The 18,547-nt window shown below is 61.7% G+C and overlaps 1 protein-coding gene across 9 annotated transcripts; it reads right to left on the bottom strand.

The window, feature by feature from the left end:
* Positions 1–155: 155 nt before the first annotated feature.
* On the bottom strand, positions 156–16,823 carry ZBTB7B (zinc finger and BTB domain containing 7B). 9 transcript variants are annotated; one of them, XM_064477808.1, is made up of 4 exons: positions 16,473–16,823; positions 15,655–15,754; positions 2,862–4,039; positions 156–2,460 (listed from the first exon to the last, which is right to left on the bottom strand). In XM_064477808.1, the coding sequence occupies exons 3-4, from the start codon at positions 4,028–4,030 to the stop codon at positions 1,995–1,997; spliced, it is 1,635 nt and encodes a 544-aa protein (XP_064333878.1). In that variant the 5' UTR covers positions 4,031–4,039; positions 15,655–15,754; positions 16,473–16,823; the 3' UTR covers positions 156–1,994. The 9 variants fall into 9 exon arrangements, with proteins under 9 accessions (XP_064333878.1, XP_064333877.1, XP_064333875.1 ...); XM_064477807.1 differs by having other exon boundaries at positions 2,862–4,036; positions 16,473–16,821; XM_064477805.1 differs by lacking the exon at positions 16,473–16,823 and adding an exon at positions 15,910–15,968.
* Positions 16,824–18,547: the final 1,724 nt, after the last annotated feature.

The following is an 18,547-nucleotide window of genomic DNA, read 5'->3' as shown; positions in this document are numbered from 1 at the left end:
CCTTGGCCCCACTGACCACCTCAAAAATCCTCTGTTCCCAAAGCAGACCCCTCTCCCGGCTTCAGAACCCCCAGTCCTTCTGTCTCTCCTCTACCTCTCCTTCTGATCCCTCCCATCTACCCTCCAAATAAAGGAACCAAAGGTAGACACAAATGTGAATCTTAAATTATTATTATTTCTTCCTGTCGTTTACACCCGAGGTGGGGGGCAGGGGAAGGGGAGGGGAACAGGAGAGGGGGGATTGCCTCCCCCCCTAAGGCACTGAGTGGAGAAGCCGCAAGGGGGGAGAGGGGAGGCCACATTGTCCTCACTCCCTGGGGCTAGGCCTCAGGTCTCCTCAGCCCTGGGCTCCCCCATCACCTGAAATGCTAAGATGAGGCCCAGGGCAACCCGACCTCCCCCAACCCCAATATATTACATCATCACTTTTTAAATAGATATAGGGACTGGTCCCGCTACCCCCTCCCTGTGACCCCCCCACTATTGGGGGTACCTGGGCAGCTGTGCAAATGGGCATGGGGGTGCTTGGGAGAGAGGGAGAGCACCGGGCCCCTGAACCTGCCCCTTTGAAGGAGGGGGAGGGGCCGCCAGGCCAGGGAGGGGAAATAGTGCAAGGCAGAGCCCAGGCCAAACGGGGTCCAGCACCCAGCGAGGAAGAGGGGGGAGATACCCCCACCCCCAGCAGATTTGGGTAGTTAAAAATCTGAAACTAGATTTCAACAAGACCAACAGAAAAGGCTATGTACAGAACGGGGGTGGATTCAATCCTAAGGGAAGAGGGAGGGGATTATTCTCCCCGACCCAACAGGGAGCCGGGCTGGTAAGCGTCTGGGGAAAGGGTCCCTTTCCCACAGCTCCGCAGCCCACTTTCCCTGCGGCTGAGCAAGAAGTTATTTGCCCACAGCCTTGGCAAGGGGGCGCCGCTCACCAGCTGGGGTGGTGGGGGTGAGCGCAGACGGCCCGCTGGAAGTGGCCGCCAGGGGCGCTCGCCCGCGAGGGGCACGGCCGCCAGATGGCGCCGGCTCGCCCGTTCTCCGCAAGGCTCCCCCCAACCCCTCACCCGGTCCCACACCCTGCACCGCGCCAGCCCGGGGGCGGCGTGAGTCAGGGGCGGCAGCGGTGGCGGCGGCTCCGGCTCGCACCTGGGCGGGGAGGAGGTGGGGAGGAGAAGAGGGTAGGACACCGCCCGGCCCGCCCTGCCCTCTGGCCCCGGGGAGGGAGCGGCGGGAACAAGACATTCCCTGCCCGGGGACGCGGGAGGGGAGGGCAGGGGAAGAGAACCAGCGAGCGGCTCCCCTAGCTGGGCGGGGCCCCTCCCGCTGCCCCCAGGGGCGGGCGAGCCAATCAGGCCACCCCGCCCCTTCTCCAGGACCCCATGACTCAGCGCTGGGAGCAGGGCGGAGGGGGACTAGGATGGCTCCTTCCTTACAGGCCCAGTCCCCCAGTCTTTCAAGCTTTTACCTTGCTTTCCCCCACTTACCCTTCCTTTGCCGCCCCCTTTGCATAATTCACTGCCAGGAAAAGGGAACAGAAACCAGGAAGGAGGGGTCTCGAAAGGGAGGGGCAGTCCTTCACCCCCTTACACAGCCAAAACCCCAAGGGGCATGGGGGCGGGGCAAGGCTTTGGTCCCAAGCCCCCCACCCCCTAGAAACCCGCATAGCCGAAGAGGGACCCCACGAATCAGAAATACATTATTGCTTCTACTCCCCAGGAGCAGCTGGGGACAGGGACCCCACCGTTACAACAGAGCTGTAAATATATACATCGTATCATACGTATCACTCCTTGGGAGAGCACCCCAATCTGGGGAGCTTCTGCCCCAAAACCTTCTCAGCTTGAAACTGGAATGAGGGCTCTGGGGGAAGGGGCTGATTTTCGATGCCAGGGAGGCTCAGTGCCTGGACCCCCAGCGCCGTCTGTGCTGCACACTCCCACTGCTTGGCATGGGCGTCCCCAGCCCCCGTGCTGCTCCAGCTTGGCCACTCATCCCTCTTTAAGAGGACTCCATGGCACCTTCAGCCTGAGGTGTGGTGGGTGCCCCCTCCTCCTCATCGTCATCAGGGGGCCCTGGGGTGGAGACTGGGGGCCCAGTAGGGGCTGACTGCTCCCAGAATCGAGCCAGAGAGAGGCGGAAGTTGTCCAAGTGGCCATTGGAGAGGTCGAGGCCAGCAGGGGACGGGGTGGCGGCAGAGGGTGTTGGGTAGTGAGGGGGCGCATCGTCCTTGCGGCGCCGCCGGGTGCGCACCTCCAGGCAGTTCTGGCCTTTGAGGTGGCGCTGCAGGTGGTCCTCCTTGGCGAAAGCCTTGTGGCACAGGTGGCACTCATAGGGCCGGTCCCCCGTGTGCAGGTGCATGTGGTTCTTGAGGTCGTAGCTGTGCAGGAAGCGGGCTGGGCAGTGCGGGCATGAGTAGGGGCGCTCTCCTGTGTGCTTCCGCATGTGGATCTTCAGCTTGTCATTCCTGGCACAGGCAGCAGGGAGGGGCAAGTGAGATGTTCAGGGCGGGATCCCTGGTTGTCCTGGCCAGCCTCCCAGGTCTTGTCCCACTCCCGTTCCCCCCATTTGTTTCCCCATTGCTGCCCCAGGAGACCGTTGCTGACTTGGCCCCAGCTTAACTGGGCCTAGCTACCACCCACTCCTCTGCCCCCTGCACAGCCCAGTCTTTCATGCCCCACACCCACCTCCCTTGACTTTCTTTCTCCTGGCCTCCCTTTCCTGGTCTCGCTCTTCACTCTGGTGACCCCTACACCCTCTCAGCCCCTCCAGGATCACCCACCTCCACACCTCGGGTCTCATAATCCCTTTCACCCTCCCCCTGACATGACGTGGCCCCAGCTGAGCCCCTTCCCCATTGGTGCTCACCGGGTGAAACGGACGCCGCAGACTTCACAGGCGAAGGGCTTCTCACCAGTATGGGTCCTCATGTGGCGTGGCAGTTTGCCTGCCCCGTGGATGATCTTGTGGCAGACTGGACACTCCTGGGGCATCTGGGAGCGGCGTTTGCGCACTAGCTTGTCCTGGCCATCCAGGCCTGGTGCCAGGGTGTCCTGGTGCAGGGAACTCAGGTAGGCCATCAGGTCAGGATCGATGGCATCCTCATCTGAGCCCAGCTCCTCGGGGGACAGCGGGGGCCCACTGCCCTGCACCAGCCCATAGGCTGGGGGATATACCAGCTCCTCCTCTTCTTCCTCACCCTCATAGGCATCGTAGCTCAGGGGCCCCTCAGTGGGTGAGGCAGTCCCTGTGGGAGGGCTGTAGCTGTCCCCTGGACCGCTGCCCCCACTGCTGCCCACTCTGCCAGCTGCGTCCTCCTCCTCATAGGTCAAGGGATGGGTGGGCACTGTGGGCACTTCGGGCACTAGGTGGTTGGCCCGGGCCCCCTTGGTCTGCAGGAAAGCTTTTCGGGGCTTGCGGCTGCGGCGGGCGACAGGCCGAGGTGGCGGTGGTGGTGGTGGGAGGGGCACCTGTGGAGCACTGTCTTCACCATTGGGAACTCCCGAGGCTGAGGCTGAGGCTGAGGCTGTGGCTGTGGCGAAGGCCTCCAGGTACTGGCGAGCTCGCTCGCAGTCGTCCTCATCAGGGCTGGGAGCTTCCAGTCCGCTGCCCTGCAGGATCTCCATGCAGGCAGCGATGACACATGGGATCTCCAGCAGCCGCGCGGCCTGGAGCACGGCTGGCATGTTGGCGCTGCTGGTGGTCAGCGTGGCCGTATAGGCAAACTCAAGCAGGGCACCCAGGGCCTCTGGCCCCACAAAGTCCAGCTCACACACACCGGCCCCTGCTCCCCCGGTGGCTGTCCCGCTGCCCCCAGAGCCCATGACTGCCCCGCCACCACCCTCAGTGAAGAGTTTCTTGAAGTAGTGGCTACAGGCAGCCAGCACAGCCCGGTGGGTGCGGTATTCAAGGCCCTGGGTCCGGATGGTGAGGTCACATAGGTGGCCCAGCTGGCGCTGCTCATTGAGGCTGCTCAGGAGCTCACTGCTGTGGTCTGGGAATGGAATCCCGATCAGGTCGTCCTCCGGGCTCCCCATCTTCTTCTGCTGGGTGAAATAGAAGGGGAAGTTAAGAGCACTGAGCCCTGCAAGGAGTACCAACACTGGCCAGGTGCCTATAGGCCGGGTGGTCTTCTAAGTACTTTACACCCATTTCATCTTCCCCAATCTTCTAAAGTAACGATTATCATCCATTTCACAGACAGGAACCTGAGGTGCAGGCAGGTGAAGTAACTTTCCAAGTTAAGTGCAGAATGGGTTCAAAGCCAGGTGGTCCGTGTTCCTAACACCTGTGCACTATTCTACCTGAGAGCAGGAGCCCCGCCTTTCTGGTCCTTTCTTAGAGACCCATCTACTTCACCTGCCCCATTTCCCATCCCTTTGGAAGAAGCACTGGACTGGGAAGAAGGATGCCTGGGTCCTGGTTCAGGCTTCATGAAGAACTGGCTGAAGGACTCTGGGTGGCTCTGGCAGCTAGCCTCAGTCATCTGCAAAGTGTGGTGCCAGTCTTTACGATGGAACCTCCTCACAGCCCAGAGAGGCTGATGAGAGAGTTCAGATTCACACTGGACCAAGGTCTGTTCAAGGCAAGGTCAGGTGCTTTAACTCACGTTATCTCCCTAAAGCATTTGTTGCACTGTAAAACACTATGCAAACATGAGAGGCAGCTTCCCAGCGCCCTCCTCCTTCTCGTCCTCCTGTCCCTCCTCCACCCACTAAAAGTTCATCTCCCCTTCTAGATACCCACTTCTAGAGGCCAAAAGGGAAACACAGCTCCCAGCATCCCTCCCCCCACATCCTCCCCTCCCCCATGGGGCCAAGGAGCAGCCACCCTTTGCTGGGGTGTCGCTGGCGCGGGTGCTTCCTGCCCCGCACCGATAAGCATCATTCCCCGCCCCCTCCCCCACTGCCAATAGGCCAAGTTCCAGTCCCACCCCTCCCCCCTGGTCTACCACCACCACCTCTCCCTCCCAGTTCCCGGCCAGTCAGGAGAGTCCCCCTCTCCAGAGGTCCATCTTCCACCCTCTATGCTTTCCCTTCCAAGGCAAAGCCACAGAAGGCTCAGAGCTGCCAGCAACCCTTGGTGGAGGCTGGTGGAGGGGAGGGGTAATAGAGTGAGTCTGGCCTGGAAGTGGGGAGATCTGCTTCAAGTCCTGGCTCTGCTACTATCTTGCTGAATGACCTTGGGCAAGTCATTTCTCTCTGTGCTTCCATTTCCTCACTGTACAAGGAAGGGGTGGGATTGGAAGCCCCAAGGGCTCAGCCCTTCGCCCTGACATTCGGTGGGCCTGGAGCAACTGAAGACAGAATTGGGGCCTGGAAAGAGCTGGACTCTGGAGTCATCCAGGCTTGAGTTTGAATCCTCACTATGTGGCTGATTAGCCCTGTGACCTTAAACAAGTGATTTAATCTCTGAACCTCCTTCCTCATCTGTAACATGGGACAGTTCCACCAGACTCCTAGGGCTGTGGTGAAGGTTAAACGAGTCCAATGCAGGCACAATGCCTGACCCACAGTAGGGGCTCAGTAAATGTTCTGTCCTTGGGAGGGAGGAAGAAGGCCTCACCTGGAAGTAGATTTCACTATATAGACGGCCTCTGCCGCGAGACAGGTCTGCCTCCCTCCCTCAGATCACCCCAGGGAGTCAGGTTACTACCAGCTACATGACCTTGGACAAGTCACTTCCTTCCCCAAGGAGGCCTGTTTCCTCATCTGTAAAATTAAAGGGTGACCTAGATGATCCTTAGGGTAAGTCCCACTGACATTTTGTCAGTGTCTTGTCTGCCTCTCCCAACAGCTGTTCAGTTTCAGTCATTGATGGGGAAAGGTTCTTTGGCGAGTTGGAGGAGTCAAGGGCTACAGGTTTCCTCTTGAGGACACAAGAACTGCATTGTCTCTGCCTGCCTCCCCGTCTGTCACCTTCGTTGCAATGCCACGATACCTGCACAGAAGCCTTTAGTGAGAAGCACCCATGTGCCTGCTTGTAAGCCACAGCAAGACACCCTAAGATAACCCACCACTTCCCACCTTCAGTCCCCAAATCACTTCTCCTTCCATAGGAGCCAAGCAGTCTGGGAGCACTCCCAGTTTCCTTTGGTTCTCCCACCTGTACTTTACAAATAGTACAAGTGGCAAATGGCCCCAGGACTTAGGAACAAACAAAACCGGGTGGGCAGCAGAGCAGCATTGGGCACCCTCTTGGGCCCAAGCGGATCCTGTCCCTCCTGAGGGGGATGGGTGGGGCTGTCCTCATTGTCCATTGGCCCAGAGCTGGGCACCCACAGGCACGTGGCTCTCCCTCCTTCCTTTCCCACCCTATCCAGCGGCTGCTAAGCCCGCCTCCCCGCCTCCCTTCTCCCACCCCAGGGCCGTCTCCGTGGCAACTTGGTGTGGCAGGGGCACTGATTGGCTGACCCTGCTGTCAGGTCACAGGCTCAGGCTGGTTCACCATGCAACTCACTCAGGGCTTGGGCAAGGGTGAGTGTTTAACCCCTTAGGCCTAACTCCAATGCCCATGGCCAGGAAGTAGCAAGGAAGGAGGGAAGAGGCAGAGGAGACACGTGGGAAGGGGAGGTGTTCATAAGGTTCTCTAGCTTCTGGGAAACTCCCCTAGCCAGGGCTCTGGCACCCATGCCAGAGGTGCCACCTGGAACTAGGCTGGTGCCAACCAGGCCAAGGGGGCACTCCTAACCCCATCATCTGGGAGGGGTCGGTGGGGCGGCGGCCTCCCCCTTCTTCCTGGCAGGCTGGGGCACTGGTGCCAGGATGCCCACCCCACCTTGGGCACCCTTCCCACCTCTGCACCCCAGAGGGCCCAGCCCCCTAATGCCCCATGAGGGCGGCCCATCCCTACCCAGCCTGGCATGCCCCCTCTTGCTAAGACCTTGTGGGCATGGGCGTGTGTGGTGGTTGGGGGGGGGCAGCTGTGCCAGGGAGCCAGGGAAGGTCTGTTTGGTCTGTTTGCCTGGTAGGGGGAGAACTGGGGGCCCCACCCCATCTCTCCCCGCTTTCCCGCCACCCCCCCAGGCTCCCCTCACTGTCAGGCCTGCTAGACCGGCCAAGCCGGTGGGCAGCTCTCTTGAAACTGGGCCCTGAGTCAAACTTGCCCCATCTTTGGTGGGGGGAAGATTTTGGGGTTAGAAAAGTGGGAGCGGGGTGAAGGTGAGAACCCCTATCACCTACCCCTCAGTGCCCAAGGGCACCTGCCAGGGTGTGTCCACCACCAAGAAACCAAAAGGTAGAGGGCACTGGCCCTGGCGTGGGAAGGAAAAGGAGGCTGGAACTCTTTCCAGGTGCTGACCTCAGGCAGTGTCCAGTGCAGGGCTGGGGGCACCAGGGCCAACACTGCTGGCTCCAGCCAGCTGAAGAGCAGGGATACGAGGCCCTGAATGGGGCAGCTGAGCAAAGCTGGCCCCCCTTCCCCACACCCTGGGGATTAGGGGAGTGAGGCTTAGTGTGGGGGGCAGCAGGCGGAAACAGGATTAGCCGCGGAGAAAATAGATATGGGCCTGAGACACAGGCACACAGAGCCCCCCCTCCCCAGGCTAGGAGGCCCCCACCTCTGGGCGCTGCCAGAGAGGCTGAGAGGGGCCTGGCCAGGCTTCTCCAGGTGCAGCAGCTTGGGGTGAGGGAGGATGAAGACCAGGCTGTGATGCCTCCTTCCAGGGTGATGGAGAGGCCTGAGGCTCTTCCCACCTTGGCTGGCCACCCTTCCCCCTTACTTCTTTCTCCTTTCTACCCCCCAACCCCCACCCCAACTCCAGCCTCAGGTTTTCTTCCTGTTTTTTTGGAACTAAGTTTGCACGAAGCCAGGGCTTTGGCCTGTGGCTGGACCATGGGGGTGGGGAAATAGGGCAGCCAGTCTAAGGTCCTCAGGGACCCGGGAATCCTAGTTCCCCAGCTTCTCCCACCCCTTCCTAGGGCCTCTGGGGCCCAGGGGCTGAAGCCATCTGGACTAACCCAGTGGGGAAGGCAGGGTGAGAGGTTGAGGTGAAGCCCTTGGAGGACTGGAAGGGCTTCAAAGGAGAGGCCCTGGGCCCAGGGATGCCCTAGGCATCTATGGAGCCCTCCCTGACTACCCCAGCCCCTCCAAGCTAGTGCATGCCTTCCCCATCCCCCATATGCTGCTTCCCCCTCCTAACCTCACCACCCCCAGCACTCACACTTCCTGGGGGCCGAGGCGGGGAAGAGAGACCGCAAGCCACGAAGGGGGGAAGGAGGCAAGGGGAGTTGGCTGCTTCCCGGTGCTGTGGGGGTTAAGCCTCTCCTCCCTCAAAATCCCCAATTCCTGGTGCTTCAACTCCTGACAGGAGGGAGACCTCAGTATTCCCTACATTTTCTTTCCATGACACCTGCCCTAGTCCGCAGCCTCTCAGGCCGCATCAGGGGAAATCTGAGGGACATAAAAGATGGCGGAGGGAGGAATAGGGGCAACTCCCTCTTACCCAGCCTTCTCCTCTTTACCTTTGGAGACCCCTGCCCTCAGCCTCTCTCTATTCTTGGCCCCTTTTCTTGGCCTCCTCTTCCTGTCCCCTCACTGCCTTCTCCAACCCTGTCTCTGCTCTCCGCAACTCATCCTTTGCTTTCCTTCCGTCAGCCCTTGCCAGGCTCCTGCGTCTTCTCTACCACATCCATGTCCCTTGGCCTCCTAGGAACCATCCCTGCCTCTCCTTGATTTTCCCTTCTGGTTCTCTTGCTCAAGCCTCTCCCACTTCCTCCATTTCACCCTGCTCCGAGCATCCCGTCTCTCTTCCCCAGGCAGGCACGGTGTAGAGAGGGGCAGATAAATCAAGTCGAGAAGCCAGGCCTGTCCTTCAAGGCCTGGTCTTGCCATGAGATGTCCGCATTTCGGGCACCCACATCCCCCTTCTGGATGAAGAACAGGACCCAGATTTGGGGGATGGCTGGGGGAAGATGGGTGAAGGGGGGTGCTCTGAGAGCGGATGTGGGGTGGGGTGGTGGGGACAACCTAGGCCTCTCTGCCCGTCAGAGTTTCCAGCCCTGGAGCTGCTGGACTTTCCCCAGAGGCTGCCCACCCTAGGCCAGGCAACTGTGCACATGGACAGACCCTGGCCATCACAGTTCCCAACGGGGGTCTGCCTAGGCAGTGCCAGCTCCCCTTAGGGCCTGAGGAGACCGCACAAGGTGCCAGGGTCTGCCCTGTGCCACCCCCTCCCCCCAGTCTAGTGTCTCTGGCTGGGTAACTGAGCCGGCTGGTAACCCCACACCCGCCAAGCCGCCAGCAGAAACCTGAGCCCCCCAGCCCCAGAGGACACCCCAGCCCGATCCCCGGAGCCCGGCTCTCTGCCAGCCTGTCCAACCTCCTGTCCCGGCCCAGCGATCCCTCGGCTCCTGTAGGCCCCTTCTGCTCTCCTGTCCTGCGGGGTCCCTGAGACCCTGAAGCTTCCCCATAATCCAGACCCTCAGACCCTCAGCTCCCTAAACTGCCCCTTGTGAAGTTGGGACACCCTCTTCCTAGCCTGTTTTTCAGTCCCTCTCTGACCCTTGGCCAATTCTAGGCCTCCAAACCTCCCCTGGGGCCTGATCTCCCAAGCCAGAGTGGGGCCTACTCACCTGAACGCTGAGGGGCCTTGCCGGCAACTCCTCTTGGCCCCTGGGGGGAGCAGGTTGGAAGGGGTGGGGGAGGGCTGGGCTGGGGGGGAGGTAGGGTGGCTGTTCCCCGCTCCAGCTCCCTCTTTCAAAGGGGCCGCCCACGACTTAGCCCAGCCCCTCCCCCCTACAGCCTTAACCCTCTGGGTGCTGTCCCCCCTCCCCCCAGATGGAGGGAGGGGTTACCAGAGGGCTGGCAGCGTGGGAGAGGGCCTAGAGTCTCTGCCTGCGGTGCCCGAAGCCCCAGCTGTACCCACCCCTGCCTGTCCTTACTGAGTCCTAAAAGAGGAAAAAGGTGAGCGGTAGGAAAGGTAGGAGCTGGGACAGTCCAGGAGGACAGAGGTGAGGAGGAGCAATGGGAGAGGCTGCTGGAGGTGGGACCAGGAGAAGGAAGAAGGGAGGGGAGGGGACAGGAGGCGGCAGTGGCCAGAGGAGGGAGGAGGGGAACCCTGGACAGTCAGCGCCAGGGGTGACAGGTGCCCAGGTCCCAGCCCCTCAGGGCATGTGGTATAACAGGGGACCACGAAGAGGCCCTCCAGACCCCAGCAGGCCCCTTGGCACCCCTGGGAGCTGGCCGAATTCTCCCCACCCTGTACTGGGCTGGGGCCCTCAGGGGCTGGGCAAGGCAGCACCCCGCCCTCCCCATGCCTCACCCCAAACCCACTCACATACCACAGTTCCTTGCCCGGGCGCCAGCCCCTGCCAACCAGGCCAGGGGGCAGCGCTTGTGCCAGCCCCCAATGGCCAGGGGGATCAGGGGGACAGAGCTGGCCTGAGGTGGGTGGACAGATGGGGGGAGCTGTGGGCACCGAAAGAGGAAGGAGCCGGGAGGGGGCATCTGCTGGGAAGCGCCTAGCCCCACCCCTTGCGTAAGCCGCTGCCACCCTGGCCGGTTGGGTGGGACCCGCCTGGGCCCGAGGGGCAACTCAGGAGGGCTCAGAGCCCAGAGATGGGTGGGCCACAAAGTTCCACTTAAACAACTCCTGGGGTCTCTCATTCCTGGAATGAGGGGTGCCCTAGGTCCCCCAGACACTAGGCCATCCCAAGTCCTTCTGGGCTGGGAGGGGGGACCACAGAATGCCCCCTAAAATATCCCCTCCCCTTTCCCCCCAACAGCTGCTGGCTCAGTGCCGCTGGCCTGCTGCCCCTCACCAGCTCCCGGCCCGGTTGGCACCTACCCACCAGGATGCTGGCAGTCCTGCCCTCCTCTCCCTCCTACCCCCCTGGCTCCCAGCGCCCCATGCCAACTGTGGGCCTGGGGTGGGGGAGGGTCACCCCTGTGCCTTGGTGCCAGCTAGGCGGGCCCAGGCCCCCAGGTCCTACAGATAACACCCAAGACCCTGTTCTTAAGCCATCTCCTCAAGAAGCAGCGCATGGGTCAGGGCCTACACGAAAAGAGCCTCGGGGGCTATGGACAGCTCGATGAGCAGTTATTGAAGGCACCATTCCCAAAGGTGGGGGCCAGTGTCCCTCCCTGCCACCAGGTGCCAGCCTCCCGGCATTCCCCCTGCCCAAGCATTTGCTTGGGCACCAAAGTCCCTGCAATTCCTGAGAGCCCTAGTGCCCGCAGCCTGCAAGGGAGTGGGGTGGGGCTGCTCTCTGCCCTTTGATCCCCATAAAGGGAGGGAACTGGCCTAGAGGGCAGGGGGCAGGGAGGGAGTTCATGGGGCCCCTCCATTTCGCCCCTGCCAGGGGCAGCAGGGCAGGGTGTGGGCATCTCTTGGGTGGGGCCCTAAGGTGAGAATGGGTAGCAGGTCTCAGCTGGGGAGATGGATGTCAGTCATGGGTACGTGGTGTCATGTGGGAACAAGATGGTGAGGACAAGGTGGTGGGATGCAGAGGGTACCCATGTTCCAATTCATCCTCATCCACTTTTACATCCAGAAACATTTCTAGACTTAACCAAACTGAGAGCTCAAGGAGGACTACAACTCCCAGTGTGCACCACAATTGCTTTGCATGTACCTTGGGAGTTGTAGTTCCCTTGAGAAGCCCTGTACTCTCCTCCTCGCCAGAGCCTTGATGATGGGGTGGGGAGGGCAGAGCAGACTCGGTCATGAATCTCCAAGCTGAGATTGTTTAGAAGAGGTGAAAGGCAGGAGGTCTATGGTGGGGGGAGAGGACCCCTGCTCCCAGGCAAAGAGGGAGGAAAGGAGGAAGGAAGGAGGAGAGGATGTCTGTTGAAAGGGGCATATGGGTGGGGAGGAGTTGGGGGGGTGGGTGGAAACAGGAAGGAAACTGAAGCCAGAGACACGAGGTCGAAAGCAAGGGCCTGGTGGAGCCCCATTCCGAGGTCTGGCAGGGACTGGGAAGGCATTTCCCCCCGCCATTCTGGTGGCCTGGGGAGGCATAAGAGGAATGAGTGATGTCAAGAAATACTAAATTGGTGTGTTTGTGGGGGTCACTGGCTCCGTTTACCTGCCACCAGCCCTGTTTTGTCTGGGGCACCCTCAACCCTTGGATCTGGCACAGGTATTTGCTGGCTGGCAAGCTCTGAAGGCTGACTTGGTCTTGGGATGCTAGCAGACAGAGGAAGGGATTGGGGGAGGTCAGGGCCAGGCCTGATGAGCAGTGTGGTAGAGGGAGATATGTATGGGGTTAGGCACTGGTATGAGGTCAAGGAATTGTGCTGGCAAATGAGGATGCCATCCTCTAGGACTGAGGCCATAGCAACTGGGAGCTCTCAGTGAAGAGAGAGCTAAGATGCCAAGGAAGGCCACTAGCCTCCCACCCACCCCAGGCTGTGGGACCGAATGAAGAGGGCAGCCCTTTCTGGTCTCCCTGTGGAATTTGCTAAAGGTAGCTTTCTCCTTGTGCCAGGCAGACTGTGAACATTAAAGGTGGCAACTCAGGGGGCCAGATGGCAGCTGAGTGCCTTTCCTTAGTGGGGGTGGAGGTTAGAAGTGGGCAGAGGTTCTGCTTCCAGGCCACTTTCCCTGGGCTCCCCAAGGCTCTGGGACAGATGCTTACAGGCCCTAGCCAAGTCTCTTGCCAAGAGCTGGGTCTGGCTGGGTGGCTGGGTGGGGGTCATTCTTGCCTTTCCAAAGCCCTTGATGGTGGATGACAGTAGCTCTAACCCCTTCCCCTCAGTCCCCCAGGCCCGCTTTGGCGCCTGGCCGCCTGTGTGTTGGCAGGACTGGGGGGTGGGGGGGGTGGGGGCGGCGAGCAACTTCAAACTGTCCGGGCAAAACGTCAAGTTTACTCACGAGTTTACTCAGCAGAAGGAGGGGGAAGAGGCCAGGGCAGGCACACCCCATGCCAGGGTCCTATCCGTCTGCCTGTCCCCACCTTCCTCCCCCACCCTCCTCTTCAGCCCTAGGCCAAAACAGGCATAGGCCCCAAGGCCTGGTGGCAGGGCAGTCTTAACTCTCAGAAGGTCAGGGAACCAAGCAGACCAGAGGGAGGAAGCCCTGAAGCAGGCCCAGAGGCTTCTATCAGAGGGCAGTGCCCTGCTGGGAGCCCATTCACTATCCATCTTAGGACCTTGGCCTTGGGCCAGAACTGGGTCTCTCAGTCACCAAGAAGGGGACAGTACCAGGCCAGGCCTCCTCCATCTAAGCAGTCCCTTGGGCAGTGACTCCTGACCCCAAATGCCCAGTACTAGGTTGTGCCTCAGGCAGCATGATGCCATCTGGGCAGCCATAGGATCAGGGGCTGGTTCTCTCAGCCTTGGCTTGGAATGGGGGGCCAGCACCCTATCTGACCTACTTCCCTTTCCTCCCCACCTGCTTTCACTCTCCAGTTCTCCCCCAGCCTTCACTGTCCCCACCCCAGAGGCGCTCCACCCCCCATGCCCGCTGGGCCCCCTCCCCCACCCTTCCCCAGGGTGCCAAGTGCAAACACACAAAGGGCCCGATGGTGCATTGTTAGCCCAGCCCCCGCTGCCCGCCGCACCCTCCCAGGGCGGGCAGTAGGCCAAGGAGGAGCTGGGGGCCCTGGGTGCCAGGGGGCACCATGGGGAAGGGGGAAGAGGTCAGCACCTGTCTCCCAGTCACTGGGGTCCATTTCACCAGAGCTGAGCAGTGATGAGAGTGCCCCATTAGAGCAGGCCTCTCTCCTTGACACCTGAGCCTAGTGGGCACTGCCTTCTTTCCTCCCCAGAGCCCCTTTTGGTGGTATTAACCCCTTCCTGACCCCGTGCTAAGGTTGGGGGTGTGGTACCCAAGGGAGGGGACAGTGTCTGGGGGTGCCAGCAGGCTGCATCGTGCCCACAGCAACCATGTAACAGAGGCACGCTGGGGGAGCTGGGGTCCCGGGGGCCAAGGACAGGAGGCACTGACAGAGATTTCTTCTTGTTTCATCAGCTGCTCCAGGGGGAGCCCCCTGCTCTTCTCCCCAGTCACCACTAACAAGGAACACTAACTGCCACCCAAACTCAGTCACAAATATATCCCTCTCCAGCCCAGCACAACACTCCATATGCCCACTCTCCCTTCTCAACCTGATGTCCACTCCATGCCAGCTCTCCCAGCAGTGCCAGGCAGGTACAGGGGTGACCAAACCAGTTGGTGTGTGTGGGGGAACAGGAGGTAACCCCATAATCCTCCAGACCTCTCACCCCACTACACACATACACCCTCAGGGAACAGAGAGTTCCCATCCTGGTTTAACCCCTCACTGCCCAATCTGGCTCCCTGTGCCCCTGATAAACTGTCTCCCTCCTCCAGGAATAAGTTGGGGGAAGGGGGAAGAGCTGCGCTGACTCATTCCCATTCTCAGCTGCAGCTAGGGGTCTCCAAGACATTCAGGTGGGGGTCAATTCAAGAACGCCCTCCACCTGGCCCGGAAGCCAGGACAGCCTGCTGGTCTCCCCCTCTCCCCAGCACCCACTTCCGGTGTCCCAAACTAGGTCAGCAGCGCTCGTTTCCTGTGGGTCAGCTAGCACCCGCGCCTCTGCCCCTCCCCTGCTCCGGACCCAGGCTCCCTGCCCACCCCCCCAGGGCGCCCCGAGGTCTCACCACGTCTCAGCCGCCCTTTGATACGTGGGGGTTGTGCCGGGCGGGGGGCAGGGGACCCGCCCTCTCTCCAAACACCAGCAGGGCCGGGGCGCCTGGGCAGGCACGTGTCCGGGCACAACCCGCTGCCCACGCCGCCCCCCCTACTCCCGGCTCCCCCCTCGCCCTGACCGGGACACGTCGCTCTCTTACTTGGGGTGGGGTGGGAGGGGAGAGAGAAAGCTGGAAATTGAAAGCAGCGCCCCCCACCCCTTTGAATGGCAGCCCTCTACTAGTGGCGCTCTGAGTAGGTTCTACAACAACACAGTAGCGACCCCCACTCTGCGTAGGGGCAGGTGCGCCGGCGCGGGCGGGGGAACGGGTGGTAGGTAGAATTCTTCCCAGTCACCCACCCGTTCTCTTGGGTACTGGGGGCAGGAGCTGGCTTTGAAAAGGTGGCGGCGGTACTGGAGCCTGAACGAAGAAAGTGGGATTGAGGGGCGGCGGAGAGAGGGGTCGTTTTATGTCGCTCGGAGGTTGTCGCCGAGCCCCACTACCAGCGAGAGAGAGCGGTTCGGGAAGCGCAAGAAACCAAATAGTCCAGCCGGTAACTTTCCCCCAAGCCGCGGCTCCTCCTGTGCTCCCCCCCACCCCCCATGCAATTGGCCCGGGTCCAACCCACCGCGCCAGGGGGCACGGGGGGGGAGCGTTGTCCTAGTTAGAGTCTGTCAGCGTTTCCATTCCCTCAACTCGGTCGGGTCGGGGGTCTCCCGCTAGAGTCATGAAGGAGACTGGAGGAGCGCTCAGTGCCGCCTCACCCTCTCTCCATCCCGGAGCTGCCAGTCTGTCTGTTCCCAGAAGTGCACAGAAAGTTTCTGGGGACCCTCCGCCCCGGGATGGGGGGGCGGCCGTAGTTCCTTCTCTACCTTTCCTTCCAGTTAAAATCAATTCCAAAGACCCGGGATGTTGAGAAGGCACGGGGAAGGGGAGTGGTGGGAATCTGGTCTGCATGCGTGTGTGTGTGTGGGGGGGTCCCACTTACAGGACAGACGAAGGACACTGCAGTAGTCTCGAGTCTAGAGGACCCTGAGCCAGGAGACAAAAGTGGGGTACACTCACCTCTCCGCCTTTGGGTCCGCTGGCTGGAGCTGATGAGGCACAGGGTGTGGGGAGAAGCGCGTCCCCGGCCAGGCCGGGGGCTTGGGGCCCTGCTCCGGTCCTGGTCAGAAGGCCGCGGTCAGTCGCTCGCCGCTCTCTGCTGGGGGGCTCCTCCTCCGCAGCCCTCTGCCTCCTCCTGCCGCCCGCCCCCCCCTCGGCCTCCGAGAACCGTACATTCACCTGGCTCCCACCCGCCCCCCCCAGGGCCCGCCTCACCTGTCCTGCTGTCTCACCTGTCCTCCTGCTTGCTTTCCCCCCATCCCTCCCCTCCCTCCCCCCGCCCCCTGCCACCCCCCAAACTCCCCCCCCAACCCTTAGCAACACCCTCTGTCACTTCCTGGTTTTTCACCCGCCCCCCCAGGCCCCCCTCCCTCCGCCCAATAAGGACATAAACTTCAACCCCTTGGTCCAGCCAGTCTCTGCAGGGAGCAGATGGATCCCTCCCTCTTTTTTCGCTCTTCTTTCAAGCTCTTACTTTGCTCTCCAAGCCTTTCCCACCCTCCTCTTTTCCCTCCTTTCCTTCTCTCTCTCTCTCCCTTCACCTGCCGCGGTCCCTCTCCCCCTCCCTCTCCCTCTCTCGCTTCTAGCCCCTATCTCTCCCAGTCCACCTTAACTCAAGCTCCGCCCCCGACCCCCATCCAGCCCTCCGCCGCCGTTCCGCCCCGCCCCCTGCACTCCACCGCCCTGTCCACCCATTGGCCTGAACACCCGCTCATCCCAAATGGGTCCCGCCTTGCGTTGGGCCAGGGAGGGGGCGGAGCGAGGGGCTGGCCTGAGACCTGGAGGAGGGGAAGAGGAGGGGGCAGTGTCCGCAGCGGCCGAGGAGCCGAGCACCGCCCCATCAAGGGCTCCCACTCCTTCAAGAGGGGCTTCTGTAGGGTCAGCACCTCGTGAGGGAAGGGTATGAGAGGTTAAAGATAGGCTAGGTTGTGATGAGACGGGGACTTAGGTAATTGAGGGAGGGGGTCCCGTGAGGGGCTATAATCAGGTCAGGGCCCCGGGAGGTAGGGGGAGGGAGCCACCCGGCCATCAACTCCAGCTCCTCCGCCCCCCCCCCCCCAGAGGGAGAGGGGGAGTTGAGGCTGCCGGCACCCTGCGTCCCTCCCCACGCGTGACGGCGCCCCGCGGGGAGGGAAAGGCGCCCTGGGCTAGCAGCCTCTGCGCTCCAGCCGGTGCCCGCTGCGGCCTTGGCATTGTCGGAGGGGAGGGGCCGGGTCCGCGAAGAGGGAGGGGGAGGCGCGCTCACGCTCCTGCTCCCCGCCTCCATCCCGCCGTTCCTTAAGTGGAGAAACTGAGTCTCCGCGAAGGAGGGACCTCTGGACTTGGATTCGCTCAGAGACCTAGGTGGTCTGTGTGTTTTAGAATTTGTGTGTGGGTTTGGGGGAAGTCAGGATGCGTACTTCAGTGCCCCCCAAATGAGGAAGGTAGTCTGTGTGGGACGCTTCCAACTGGGCCTGAGGCGCTACGTACCCCAAAGAGCCCCTCCAGTAGTATAAAACGGATTCAGATCCGGCTACCGCGGGCCAGATTCCACTCCCCGCGGCCGGCTGGGCCGAACCGGGTCGGACTCGCTTTCTCCAACCCCACCCCCCTTCCGCAGGGGGCCTCCCTCCCTTTCCAGCAGGTGGCTCCGCGGGACACCAGCTCAACCTGTTGGACCACAATGGGCGGCGCCAGGGGGGCCCTGGCCCTCACCCGGGCTGACCCGGGATCCCCGCGCAGGGGGAGGGGCGGAGTCCCGGTCCCTCCCTCTCCCTCCCGCCGTGACTCAGCCTCGGGGCCGCTGCCCTGCTCCCCTGCCAGGGGCGGAAAGTGTGAGGCGCCCCTGAGGGCCCAGGCCAAACCAAACAGCCCCCCACCCCAGACATTATCTCACTGGAGAATTAGGGGGGCTCTAGGAAGGAGGGGGTAGCAGCAGCAGGCATGGGGCGCTCCTACTCGGGTAATCCGCTCCGGATTTTCCTGTCGTCCCTGTCCCCCTTGGGTCCAGAGGTTGGTCACTGCTCCGGGTTTTCTTCTCGGCCCCGCTGGACAGATTCTGGTTCGTGAGGGCCCAGAGCCGGTGGGGTCCAGGCCAGGGTTTTTCCTTTCCTTCTCCAGCCGTCGGGGTCGCGCTAGCCTGAGGAAGGGCTATGCTAGGGGCTAGACGACAGTGTCAGATACACAAGTGAAATGGAGAGGGGCTGCCTCGGGGTGGAGGGGGGCATGGCCGAAGAAAGGGGGGGGGGGAGTGGCTCAGGGAGGACAGAGCCAGGGCCTCCAGAGGCAATAGAAGGGAGAGTGCCTTGGCACCAGCCCTTAGGTTATAGAGAAGCGAATAGGAGGCTCGCCCCTTAGGGGTTCGCGCCAGGCGTCTTGCTGGACCGAGCCTGGATCTTTCAAGGCCAGAATGCCATTTCTCACTTGAGTCTCGACAGTCCTGGAACCTCCTGTCAGTTCCTCAGTGACCCCCTCCCACATTCTCTTCTGGTCCACACAGCTCCCCCTTCCTCACTCAGAAGTCGGAGGGGGGAACCCCGACTTGAAATTCCCGCCTACCCCCCAGCTCCGGGCCTTTACCGCGCCAAACCACTGAGACTGCTGCGGCCAAGAAACGCTGACTGGGGGCCCGCCCCCTCCCAGGAAACCCCGGCCGGGCCCGTGGGGCCTGCCACCACCTCTGCCCCGCCACGAGGCCCGTACTGGAACTGGGAACTGGAGGGCAGGTGTGGGATCTCTAGCGGCCTCCTGGGGATCGGGGAGCGTCCCAGATCCGCACGTTCGAACTTCAATCGTCAGGCGGCCAACTAGTCCTTAATTTGGGGGGGAAATTAGCAGGAGATGGGTAAATACCCGGAGAGTGAGGTGGTTGACT

The sequence above is a fragment of the Camelus dromedarius genome, chromosome 23 (genome assembly GCF_036321535.1).
Source record: "Camelus dromedarius isolate mCamDro1 chromosome 23, mCamDro1.pat, whole genome shotgun sequence".
Classification (NCBI taxonomy): Eukaryota; Metazoa; Chordata; class Mammalia; order Artiodactyla; family Camelidae; genus Camelus; species Camelus dromedarius.
Note: the sequence above shows the minus strand (reverse complement) of the source record. Positions and strands in the feature narration are given on the sequence as shown.

Bases quoted from the DNA above. Each gene is read 5' to 3' on its own strand.
- ZBTB7B (XM_064477805.1), bottom strand. From the start codon at position 15,953: ATGGGGGGAAAGCAAGCAGGAGGACAGGTGAGACAGCAGGACAG. The intron at 15,755-15,909 runs GTGAGGCGGGCC...CCTTCTGACCAG, and splicing joins CAGGTGAGACAGCAGGACAG to GACCGGAGCAGGGCCCCAAG. The intron at 4,040-15,654 runs GTGAGTGTACCC...TATTTCACCCAG, and splicing joins GCGGACCCAAAGGCGGAGAG to CAGAAGAAGATGGGGAGCCC.